The sequence below is a fragment of the Mastigoproctus giganteus genome, chromosome 6 (assembly GCF_048544385.1).
Source record: "Mastigoproctus giganteus isolate SK-2022 chromosome 6, ASM4854438v1, whole genome shotgun sequence".
NCBI lineage: Eukaryota > Metazoa > Arthropoda > Arachnida > Uropygi > Thelyphonidae > Mastigoproctus > Mastigoproctus giganteus.
The window spans coordinates 62,861,867-62,875,639 of record NC_143580.1 but is presented as its reverse complement, the minus strand read 5'-3'; the positions used below and the strand labels follow the sequence as shown (position 1 = coordinate 62,875,639).

The 13,773-nt window shown below is 37.1% G+C and overlaps 1 protein-coding gene across 2 annotated transcripts in view; it reads left to right on the top strand.

Annotated features, from left to right (window-relative positions):
* hyd (E3 ubiquitin-protein ligase hyd) overlaps window positions 1–13,773 on the top strand; it is a 670,489-nt gene that overhangs the window by 275,773 nt on the left and 380,943 nt on the right. For both annotated transcript variants that reach the window (XM_090375987.1, XM_090375986.1), the window contains exon 20: window positions 3,707–3,791. In XM_090375987.1, coding sequence (XP_090232113.1) covers window positions 3,707–3,791 — 85 coding nt within the window. The remainder of the gene's footprint in view (window positions 1–3,706; window positions 3,792–13,773) is intronic.

Below are 13,773 nucleotides of genomic sequence, written 5' to 3'. Positions count from 1 at the left end.
TAGGCGGTTGTTTTAAACTCTAGACGAGCAATTTTTGAATTGCCCCCCTTAACAATCAAATTGCCCCCATGTGGGGCGTGGGACCCACGTTGGGAAACACTGCTTTAGAGTAACTTGCCCTTAATGCCACATTGCTCCAGTTTGTATAGCAGTCTTTTATGTGCAACATTATCTCAAAAGCCTTCCTGAAATCCAAGTATCTGATATCAAAATTATTTTTGCACCCAATTCCTTGGTCACTGCATCACAGTAACCTATTAGATTGGTTAGACAAGACTGTCCCTTAAAAAGCCATGCTGTGACTGCAGTATAATTTAATTCCTGTCCAGATGGTCCTACATTACTTCTTCAACCAGTGACTCCATGATTTTTCCTGGTACAGATATTAAGCTCACAACTCTGTAATTACTCATGCCACCCTTTATGAATTGGAGATGCATTTGCACATCTCCAATCCACAGGGACCTCCCCTGAATGCTCACATAATTATGGATAAAGGCGTGCTTACTTCCTTTGCTGCCTCTCTCAGTATGATTGGATAGATCCCATCCACCCCAGGCGCCTTTTTGATGTTCAGCTTCAACACTTCCTCTTCCACTTTCCTTTCAGTTATTACAGAGTCATTTAGTTCCCATTGGAGTTTGATAAACTTCTGGCATCCCTTTCCCCAAACAATTTAAAGAATTCCTCATATGTGGGTGTAGATGCAAATTGCCTATTCAGTTTGTCAGCAGTCTGAACAGGGTCATCAACTAAAAGTTAATCCATTGATTTTAAGTGGCCTGATGTGATTCAATCCCTTCCTTCTGCTGCTAATATAAGCACAGAAGTCTTGGCTGCTTTTCTTTGAATTCTTTGCCAGAGACTTCTCATAATCTGCTTTATCTCAACTAATCTCCTTTGTGACTTTGTGAATACAGAGTAATTTATATCTTCCATAGGCTTCTGAATCACCTGATAATTTATATGCATCCCATGTGCTTTTCTTCTAAGCCACATGTCTCAGTATTTCATCTGACATCCATTTAGGTCTAATCCTCAGACAGTATTTCTTCATTGGTATGAAAAACCTAGCAGCTTCTATGATTACTTCCGTGAATGCTTCCCATTTAGAATTTGGTAACGTTATCAATTGGTCTCACTGCATAGAATTTAAAAACTGTCTGAGACCAATGTAGTCAGTTTTCCTCTTACGAGAGGAAAAGCCTTTCGCTTTACCCTTGACAGTAGTTATGTCTTTAATTAAATTCCATATTAGTACACTTTGATTGCTGTTACCCAGTGGGTCTTTTATTTGCAGATTCTTAATGCATGAATAATAGCTGTTGATAATCAGATCAAGAGTATTGCTCTTTCTTGTTGCCTCTCTAACATGCTGATGTCGAAAACAGTTATCTAAGAAATCTACAAAAGTCTTGCTAGTGTGTGTGACCAACCTACAAATTCCAGTCAACATCTGGAAAGTTAATTCCCCATTATTAAGACATTCTGGTTTACCGGCCCACTCTATTTCTTTCTATAACTGTTTGGTGTACCCATCAGTCTTTATGCTTATAATGCAATCCTACTTTGAATTTTGTTTTCTCAGTGCTTATATCACACCAAACTTATTCATCTTGGTACTGGTCACCCATGTTGACTTGATGCACTGCACACACTCACTTAGATTTAATATGCATCTTGACTAAGAGCTAACTATGTATTCATATGATGTGTAACTAGGTATCTTAACTCAGTAGTCATACGGTGTGAAAATGTATTCCTGACAATTTCAAGATTTTTCTAGCAGTTTCTAGTGTCAGTATTCATAATTTACATTCCTTTGAGAGAAAGATGAATTAGGAAAATAGAACTTGTAATTTGAGTCAGAAAAAGTATAATTTGATACACAGAATCTAGACACTTGGATTTTCTGTACATGGAAGATTTTGGCATATTTTACTTCATGATTGTCCTTTCCATATTTTTATATGAAGGAATTTTGTCCAAGAAATCTGAAATTTGTGAATAATTTTTTGTGCCAGTTTCTTATTTTTTCTCAGACCTTATTGGTAAGGCTTGAAACACTAATTGCTCCTTGTCTATATAAGTTTTATATAGACAAGGAGTCTATATAAGAATGCGAAGCACACTGAAGTAAATCCATAAAGATGTTAAAAAAAATATATTTTCAGCGGTTGTGGCATTATTGGAAAAGTTCGTGGCTGCCTAAAATTATTACAGGAAATTCTCAATATTCAGACCAAATCATTATGGGAAAAAGGGATTTAGGTTGACCTTATAGAAATCAAGGAAAACCTTGTTCAGTTAGAATTGACATGAAAAACTGTATACTGAGTTGTCACTTTATTAGGTACACCTACCCTTTTCATTAAACGCAGTGCTCCTTCAGCAACAGCATTGCATGTTCATACCATTGCAGTTTCTCGTATTGGCAGTGAGAAACTGCAACCGTATTGGAGTTTTCATGTATGCCTGTCTTGATTGTATTGATGGGCCAATAACTAAATAACGTTCAGCCAGTGGACATCGTGTGGTAATGCTTGTGGAACACTAGTTTAAAAAATTGGTATGGAGTCTTCAGTCACTGGCCATTGTGGGATAAAACCAGATGCAAAGAAGATATCCCATTACTGGGGCTGTAGATGTCTATCCTGCCACACCTTCAAAGATCATAAGGCATTTAAGACAAGCACTGTTAAGTACTCATTGTCAACTGGCATATCACATAGGGAAACTCATCACAATAGGTACAGTGCTGTATGGTAATCCATATACCTTGTGTGTGTAAGTGAAACAGGCAGGTCCATTTCCTGCAGTGCTGGGAATGGTCAAGCACTGGAAATATGTGATGTTGTTAGATGAATTGCATTAAATCCATTGTTTAGCACTGACTGATGTGCAGGCTCTGTGTGATGGTGTTATTTTGCAGTCATTTCATGATACAAGTCCTGTCAGTATTCTGTTGGGTCCTGTCCTTTAAAGGTGTATCTGAACATTCTTACTGATCAAATGTGTTCTGTAATGCCGATGTATTTGATGGCAAAGGATATTTCCAAAGCGAAAAATTCATCACCATTAAAAATAATTCATGCCCTGTGTGCTGTGATACTGTCACATCCCACAGGGCATGAATGATAAGTAGAGTACTCCAGTCATATGCATATCTACATTTTTGCACAGTTGCCAGATATGAATTACATAAAGAATCTGGGACAATCTGAAACAGCACATACAAGACTAGTCTCAGAATCTGAAGTTCATTCACAAACAGGTCTAGAATAACATCACTGTGCAAATCTGGTCTAACCTGCCATGTAGGATTGCCACTATCAGAACTGCAAATGGACGCTTCCGCAGCCAGGTGGGGTTCGAGCCCGTGACCACCGAATACAGAGGATGTGGAAAGGTCAAGGAATGACCACCGCATATCCCTGGAGCAATATAGCCTCAGTTGCAAATGTTCCTTAAAAAAAAAAAAATAAATAAATAACAATAAATAACAGGAACTGCACATGCTGGGCCTGCGTGTTGTTAGTGACATTCTCTAATATTTTTGCAGGACAGTGTATTGTATTAAAATAAAACACTACTTTTCACACCAGAAACCTTTTATTGCTTCATCCAGAAAAATATTACTTAAAAATGCTTCAGAAATATATTGTAGCTTTTAAGTTTAAAGGTATCACATGTTTATTTTTTCTAGATGGGACAAGTAATGCAAGCCTTGAATCATTGGACCTGTTGAGTGGTACTGTCTCATCTAATGGTACCAGCCTGCCTTCTCGCAGGTACGTTGTATATATATATATATATTATTTTTTTTTTTCAATTTCTTATGTTTCGTTAATTTATAAGAAACTAATTTTTCAATCCTGTAGAATATGGTCCTTGAGGTTTGTCATAAACATGATGGACTGAGCATAACCAAATTCTAATCCATGTTTCATTCCACTTGAAAGCATCATTCTGATGGAGATGATATTCAGGTCACACATGGCAGTTATATGTGCAGAATTTCAGCAAAGTATTGTAATTTCACAGAAGCCAAATCCTCTGGTTGTAGTTTTTCCCTGGTCGGAGTTTTAGCAATCTTGTATATATGTCCTCCAACCTTTGAAGTTCCCCATTTGCCACAGAGTAACTGGTGATTACAGCAACTTCTTAAGTGATTTTCTTAATGTATATAGAAGTACATGAATGACCATCAGAATTAAACTGACCCAAAAAGTAAATACACCCATGTCTACGAGCACTTTGTTGCACTGTTCTTGCCTCTACTTGGGAGGCATGATATCCTGAGAGAAGAAAGACACCTACCCAGGCCCAAACGAGTTTTTAACATGACTAGTATATCTGTTATCTATTAGGGGCTTCATAGGTGAGTCCACCTGGATTGAAAAGAAACCAGCACAGGCACAAGGCAGAGAATTGATATGAGAATTGTTATCCTGTGGTATAGTACTTTTAGTACTATGCCACAGGCCAACATAGTACTTTTCCCTGTGTTAAGGCATAGTAACATTACAGCAAGACTTCTGTAATCATGTGACATAACTAGAATAAAGAGTTGGCTGAAACATTCAGAGAAATTATTGCAAACAGCTTTACTGGCTATAGTATTCACACCTCATAGGACACCGAACTTCTCAAGAAGAGTAAAAGCAAAATAAAATCTCCTCTATGTAACAGAGGATGAAATTAATATAGATTCAAAGAACAAAGAGTCAGCATTAGTATTGGCAAAATTATGCAAGGAACCAACCTATTACAGCATAACCGAAAATTTAATGTACACTATCCATTTCAATAGCAATAAATGGAAATTCATTCAATGTTACTCTCTTTGGCTAAAGGCAAATTTCCACACATCTGTTCTACAGTCGTTCTCTTTGAATTACCAGGTGATCACTGTCACTTTATAGAGTGATTTCCATTGTTTTCCTTGGTTTTTTTTTTGCTACTTTCTTAAAAGAACTAAGAAAGGAATGTCCCCATTTTCTTTAATTTAAATTACCGCTACTAACCTCTGCTTGGCGACCAAGTGGTCCTACTCCTTGGCAAGGCACGGAACCTGCGTTATCAACCCATGTGCAGATTATCTCCATTACTTATCCAAAATTTTGGAAAATGTTGCTGGAGCTCCCAAGATGGTAAGAAGATTATTTACTTGTCAAAGATTATATACAGTCAGGGGACTTACTTGTCAATCCATAAGATCAGTCCATTTGGAATCTATGCTAAAGCTGACCGCCATTGACAGAATTTCTGTCCTAGTTACTCCAATTCTATTTTAAACTCTTGTAAAGGAGTCATAGTGGAATGGGATCTGATGGATGTAGCTGAAGATGAAATGGCTCAGGAATTAAAAGATCAGAAATCACACATACAAAAAGAAGGATATTATGAGTTGGAACAACTCATAATATCCTTCAGCTCTCCAAATTTGTCTAGTACAGTGATAGCAGGTTACTTAAATTGTCACATTTGCCCATCTATTCCAAATCTGATACAGTGTTACAAATACTAACGTTGTTTACATGGTTTACCAACATTGTGAGTCAAAGGAATGCATAAAAGAAGAATGTACCATAGCAACTCCCTTTGCTCAAACTGAAATGGCAACATGCAGCCTACTCTAACTAAAGCTTGTGAATATTAGAAACTTTGGAAGAAAATACAAAATATGAATTTGAACATATCAGGAGGTGAGAAAATAAGTACTACTTCTAAAGCCAAAATTACATATGCCATTACCGTCCAAAAGCAACAATCACTAGCAACCCAAACAGAAGTTTCCATCTCATTGAATGTATTTATTGGTAGACTGGTCATGAGAAGATCTCAGAATAACAAAAATCAGTTGACCAAGCTAATAATGCTCCAGTTTCCATCCTACTTAGTGTACCATCTACTTCTCAAATTATGCCTAAACAGCATTCAAATTGCAAAGACTGTGACTCAACTGGGAAGAAACTACATCATCTGGCTTATATGGATACAGATGATATAAGTAATCAAGACAAGCTAATTTTAGAGATCCAAGCAGAGGGAGATATGGATACTGGTCATTAAACCCTTCCTAAAAAAAGAAACAAAAATAGACAATTATAAGCAAATTGCCTCTAAAAAACAAACAAAACTCTCTTCTTTAAAACCAAATAATGCAGCACATCTTGCAGTGGAATTGTGAAGGTCTACAGTCCAGCAAAGATAAATTATCTTTATCTTTGCTCATGTTATTAAAAACTATACTTGTTATTGGTGGAATAGAATCCCATGCATCCTCTGCTCACAGAGGTGTAGCCAGGGCTGGCCACAAGCATGTTCAACTAGTTCTGTCGAACAGAGCCCTGTGCTCAAATGGTCTAAATAACAATATCCCCCTCTTCTTTTCTGCATTTCTATGAATGAGCCTACCGCCGTCTTAATGTCTATTTACCCACGTTATTGTCACTCCAAGAGCACTTGTGTGAGTCAACTTGAAAATTGTTAGAAGTGGGACATATACTTCATTTTCAATGTGTATGTTTCATTTGATATTAAACATAGGACATTATTTAAAAATGTAATTTTTATGTTATACTCACTTTCAATAATATCTGTATTGTTTTTAACTTCTGGAGGTAAAGAAATAATGAAAAGGGCCCTGCAAATTTTGGGCAGTCCTGGGTGTAGCTCATCTGGCAGATAACAGTTTCTTTCAACATATCCCTTGCAGACATTCCTAGAAGCTGTAACCATTAGAATATCAATAGGAATCTCAAGAACCTTTGTCTCTATATTTCTCACCAAATCTGACAGTTACTTCTAAAGAAATTGATGCTCTTGTATTGCAGTTACCAACTCCTTTCTGTTTATTAGTAGATTTTAATGGGCATTGTCTCTTATAGGGAGCTCCTCAAATGGATAACAGAGTAAATAATTGAATTCTTATTAAGTAAGCACATCCCTCACCATGTTAAATACTGGTTCATGTACCTATGTGCATTTTTCTGCAGTAAACATAGATAACATAGATTTTTCTGCAGTAAACATAGTCATAGATATGTTTTCATCTGTTTCTGCACTATGTGGTATATACAAACATAGAATAGTCAGCGATTCACATTACAGGGATTCACTATCCAATTATGTATAAACTACAAACAATGCTCTCAATCACAATCCCATCTTGCAGTGGAGGCCCCAAGTGCTAAACATTTCTAGTGATCAGGTGGTTTCTCTGTGATTATAAGATGATTTCTATAGTGATAGAGTACTATCTATTACTAGGGTTTTTAGCAAATTCTCTACTGTACATATATAAGTGCAAAAAGTATCAGCAAAAATGCCTAAAAAGGAAAGACATCTTTCTTTTATGTACACTAATCTCACTAACTACTAATATGCTTGTGCTTGGTCACTAGGTGGTACCACTCCTACCTCCCCATGGTGGGGCAGAAAACTGAGAAGAAGGGCTCTCACTTTCAGAGCTAAAATGAGTAGACATGAGTGATCCAACCATCACAACACAGATCCAAAAGCTCTGACTCTGTTGAGTTTGAAAAATGAGGGATAATGAGACTATTGTTACTAAAAAACAAAAAAGGACATGACATTTGCTTCATGCACCTACTTTTATTGTCCTCAAATCTGTGACAGAACAGCCAAAAGGGAAACTGTCAACATTTTTCATCCTCAGATATCTAAAAAAAAAAAAAAAAAGTTTGGCGGGAACACTTAAGCGATTGAAATTAGGTGGATTCTAGTTGAGAGAGTAGATGCAAAGCATGCAGAAAAACTATTTCAAATGACATTTGGTGGGATTCCAGTAAAGGTTTCTCCCCATAATATACTGAACACATTGAAAGGAGTAATTTCTGAATGAGACCTTATCAGCTTCTCCAAAGAAGAAGAAACTAAAAACGAGTTGAAAGATCAAGGTGTCATAGCTGTGAGAAGGATTACTAGAGATGAGACAATTACCCCAACCAGAAATCTCATTCTGACCTTTAACACTCCCAAATCACCTACATTAGTGAAGGTTGGATATCTAAATTGTAACATCAGACCATATATCCTGAATCCTCTCTGTTGCTTTAAATGCTAGAAGTATGGTCATTCACAAATGGCATGATATGGAGTTGTCATCTGCTCTAAGTATGAATCTCAGGAACACACCAATCAGAACTGTCCAACCAAGCAACTGAAAAGTCCAAACTGCAAGAGGGGTTTCTGCCTATTCCAAAAAACTGTGAATATTGGAAAAAAGAAAAGCAAATATAACGACATAAAGTAGAACACTGTGTCACAACAAGAAGCGAAGAGAACTGTACTCCTGTCTATCATAAACAGGCCTTCCTATGCACAGGTCATGAGAAATTGGCTTACAATAGATACCCAAACAGATTTCACAGTTCTTCCATGAAGTCCTTTTCAGACTAGGCACTTAGCACTACTTATAACATCCCAGCCAAAACTTCAAAAGAAACTCACCAACACACCACTATCCATAGCTTCTGATGCAAAAACTCAGAAATGAAAAAACCCTTATAGAAAAATGTAATGTCATGAGCCAGAAGCCAACCCAACTGAACAAATGGAGACAAGGGACCAATCAAGCAGATGAATCAGTACTAGAGATTTTTGCAAATGAGGAGATGGATACCAGTAAACCAGGTATTACCCTAAAAAGGGGAAACCTATGTTTGAAAGATTTAAAATAAAACAGTGTCTAGGAAACAGTCTGAAAACTCCTCCAAAACCAAATAATGAAAACCATAATCCAGTGGAACTGCAGAGGATTCTGCACTAACAAACATGATAGACCACACTTGGAATATTGTGTTCAAGTATGGTCGCCACACCTAAAAAAAAAAGACATCAAGCTTCTTGAAAGGTTCCATAGGTGGGTAACTTGCCTTGTGAGATTGGCAGAAGTAGTAGTGGTAGTGGCGGCATGTGATGCAAGAAAGCAAGTGTATGAGCTTATGCAGCATCAGCCAAAAAAAAAATCCACACCATTCCCTCCAAATGCCTGTCCAGTTCCTCCTTAAATTTATTCAACCTATCAACTTCCACAACGACAGATGGAAGTTTGTTCCAGCAATTAACCATCCGCTGGCTAAAGGCAAATTTCCGCACATCTATTCTACATCTGTCTTTTCTTAATTTTCTTAAGTGTGTCCATTAGCATTAGCATTAGCATTACTAGAGGCATATGATGCAAGAAAGCAAGCTTATTCAGCATCAGCCAAAAAAAAAAAAAAAAAAAAAAAACACACACACCACTCCCATTTCACCCCTCCGTTCGTTCGAAATACCTGTCCAGTTGAGCTTTAAATTTGTTTAGGCTATCAACTTCAACAACAAGTGATGGAAGTCGGTTCCACCAACCAACCACCCGCTGGCCAAAGGCAAATTTCCGCACATCTATCCGACATCCATCCTTCCTCAATTTGAATTTATGCCCTCTGAGGTGATTATTCTGAGCAAGATGAAGAATCCTATTGGCATTGAGCATGCTCAAACCATTCAAAGCCTTATATACCTCTATCAGATCACCTCGCCGGTGCCTAGTCTCCAGACTCTGTAATTTGCAAAACTTAAGCCTTTCTTCGTAAGAGCAACCCTTTGTTCCATTCACTAATCTTGTTGCCCTTCTCTGTACCCGTTCCAGCAGCTCTACATCCTTCTTGAAATGAGGCCTCCAGACCTGTATACAGTACTTAAGATGTGGCCTAACCATTGCCTTATACAAGGGAATAATCACCTCCTTATCTCTGCTAGAAAAATTCCTGTATATCATTGACAAGACACCATGAGCTACTCTTGCAGCTCGTCTGCACTGCTCAGAGTGCAGCTCGTCTGCACTGCTCGTCCACATGAGGAAAGACTTCGAATATGTGGGTTGCACAGCTTGGAGACTTGACTGAGGTGTTAAAGCCTCTGAGAGGCATAGGTAAAACGAATGAGAAAGAAATTTTCATGGTTATAAATGATTCTAGAACTAGAGGCCATAAATTCAAGTTACAGGGGAAGTGGTTAGACTGGATTGCAGGAAGTTTTATTTTAGCCAGCGAGTTATAAATTACTGGAATAAATTACCTACATGGGTGGCAGAGGCTGGCAGTTTGGGAAAATTCAAAGGTCAGCTGGATAGTACCTATTGGGAGATGGGAAATGCATAGATTGTCTATTTCCTTTTCTTTTATTAATTTATTTTTTTAAATTTTATTATTATTATTATTATTTTTTAAAATTTTTTATATATTTTTTTTTTGCTAGTCCAGCATAAGCCTTAGGCTTCCTTGCACCACATGGCCTTTATTAATACTATATACAATCTCATTATACAGCATGCTCCACTGTCTTTGCCTACAAGAAACATAGCCTATACCTTAAATCTCTACCTCAGTAAAGAACTATACGGCATATTGAAAAGACAGAGTAACAGGCAGCATGATCTGTGTTGGCATGGCAATATTAGTAAATTCTCATATTTCTTTCCAGGTTGACCTGCTAAACATGACCCTTGAAGCTGTTGCAGTACACTTAACCACGAGATCCTTCATAACAGTTATAATATTTTATGTGCCACCAAACCTCAACAGATACAGCCCTGTATGGGGTAACACAACCATAGACTGAAGAGGAAGACAAATTGAAAAATGAATAGAAGAGAATGAATTAGCCTTGTTGAATGATAACACATATACATATACACATCTTCCATGAGGAAATAACACAGCTATTGACCTGCTTATATATTCTCCAACATTATTTCCGATACTTGATTGGTCAGTACACAGTGATCTTCTCAGTAGCAATCACTATCTAGTAATCATTACCATGGCATTAGAAACCACATGCCAGTCATGTAGAAATCCCAGATTGAAAATAAATCAAGCAGATAGGGAAACATATAAATCTATTGCAAAACTATTTAAAAGCAGATACTATCAAGCAAAAACCATTAAATGCAGCAGTATCATATGCTGAGCAGACTATTCCAAAAACATCAGCATACTTCCCAACTTATCCAAATTCATGGTGGAATGAAGAATGTTTACAGGCTGGAAGAGAGGGAAATGAAACCTTGAATGCTTTTCAAAGATATCCAACTACAGGGAACCTCATTTTGTTCAAGAAGGCACAATCAAGAGTTAGATATGTTAGAAGAGCCAGCAGGAAAGCATCCTGGATAAAATTTGCATCCATATGAACAAGTTCCACACCATCTCAGATTGTCTGGAATAAAATCATCAAAATAAATGTCAGATACCAGATTAATCCAACTCCAATCCTAAACTGGAACAGACAAATCACTGCAGGGCCTTCAGAAATAGCCAATGTAGCGGGAAAAACCTTTGCCAAAACATCAGCAACCACCTCATATACTCCTAGTTTTCAAATGTATGTTAAGAATAGAAAAACACAAATTGAAATTTTCCTAAACGACTGATGAACAGTACAACCTTCCTTTAATGTTCCATGAATTAAAAAGCAAAGTGCTGTCAGACCAGACCAAATTCACTGTATGATGTTAAAGCAACTTGATAATCAATCCCAAATGGCATTACTAGAACTGTATTTCAAAATCTTCTGAGAAAACCAGTTTTCAGACAGTTCGCATTGTGCAATAATTCTAGCTGTTCCAAATCCTGGGAAAGATCTCTCTCTCTGGCCCATGCAACTACCATCCAACAGCTGTAACAAGTTGCCTAGGAAAAGTTATGGAAAATATTATCAACACTCACCTAACATGGTTTTTGAATAATAATAACCTTCTCAACCCAGCACAGAATGCCATTATCGAAAAAGAACATCACATCATGATCTGTTTCGATATAGAAAAGGCTCATGATATGGCTTGGCATTATAGAATTAATCTAAATCTATATTATCTTGGATCGTGTAGACATTTTCCTAAATACAGGTCGACTATCGCTAATCCAGCAGTGTTGGGACCTGTGGTGTGTTAGTTAGTTTGCCAGATCACTGGTGGTTATTTTAGAACATACAGCTTACCCAACAGCTAACCTCATCCTACCTTTAACACATTGACTGCCAAGCTAGTTTAAGAAAAAATTCCTCAGCAGCCAAAAAATATTTAGCAAATAATTTGATTAGTAATTCTAAAATAAATATTGTAATGTCAGGGTTGTCTTTTTTTCGCTTAAAATATCAAAAAAAAAAAAAAAAAAAAAAAAAAGTTTTTTTTTTTTTTTTTTTTTTTATGTTGCATATATGTGGCCGATGTGGCCCAGTAGGTTACTTTATTTCTTGAGAGGCTGTGTCAGCCACATACGTGTGACACTATTACAGCATACACATGAAGGTCGTTTGTGATTAGTTTATTGCATGCGCGGTGAGCGCTGCAGTAAAACTAATTGTGATAAAATAAACTCATAAACGTCACAATAAGTTTTTTAGTATTGTTAGAGATTTTGTGAAAACAAGTTCATTAGTGTGCTGTATTATCCATCATATTGTGTTGTGTTTTTCCGCAAGTTTGTACAAGTGTTGTAAAAAAAAAAAAAAAAAAAAAAAAAATCTAAAAAGGAATGGCTAAAAGAAAATTACTAAAATAAGAGGAACTGAGAGAAATTGCTGGAATTTACAGTTAAGCAGAGTTAAACTTCTCACAGACACACCGCTGTAGAGTTTTTTTCAGAAATTCAACTTCATCTTTTATGGACAATGTACGGTGTTTGCGCTTTACACCACAAGAGGCACTTCCTTTATGCATTGGAACCATCGCTGGGGCTAAATGTGAGCAGGTTATAATAATAAATGCAGAAAAAAAAAAAGTGGGAATGACTTGCCAGTGTTTACAAGTTTGGGCCAACAGCTGATGCTACAACCAACGCCACCAAAACAGTAGCGGCAGATCGGTGTGCCGACCCAGGAAATTTGAAATTACATTCGCGGAAATTATGTCAGAATTAGCGGTGGAACCGGATTAGTGATAGTCGACCTGTATATCTACGACATACATATGATCCCTAATAGTATCAAGCATAAGATTCTTAGGGCTTATCTTGGATAAGAAACTAACTTTTCTTGAACATATTAAACAACTCAGACTTGCCGGCCTGAATAAATTAAATGTACTCAAAGTCCTTTCTGCAACAGCTTGGAGAGCAGATCGATGTACACTTCTTAAACTTTATCGAGCAGTAGTTTGTTCCAAGCTAGATTATGGAGTACCTGTTTATCACTCAGCAAAACCAATTGCACCGAGGTGGTTGGACCCCATACACCACAGTCCACTCCATATAGCACTTGGTGTTTTCCGCACACTGCACCTATACAAGCCTTTATGCAGAAGCTTAATAACCTTCACCATAGCATAGAATAGATGACAGAACTTGTTATTACACTATGCCATCGAGATAAAATCTATCACTGATCATCCAGATAGAGACTTTTTTGTTTCCGTGTAACTGGGAAAACATATATCAAGCTCTCATCCACGAATGAACTGATCCGCCAACATCCATCTAAAAGATTTACTGTTAAGCCAAGAGCTTAATTATGGCAACACAGTTACTATGATTGCACAGATCATTCTACCATGGAATATAGTTCAACTTGTATGTGATCTGTATTTTCAGTCCTGTGGATAAACAATTCTATTAAGAACAAACTACCAGTAGCTACATGCAGCATAGAAACTCCAATAAGCACAAAACACTTTCTTATACTGGGTGTCTCAAAAATATTGGTACAAACATTTAGGGGAGGTAGGTAACATCTAAAGGAATGTGAATCGCATAGGAACCCATA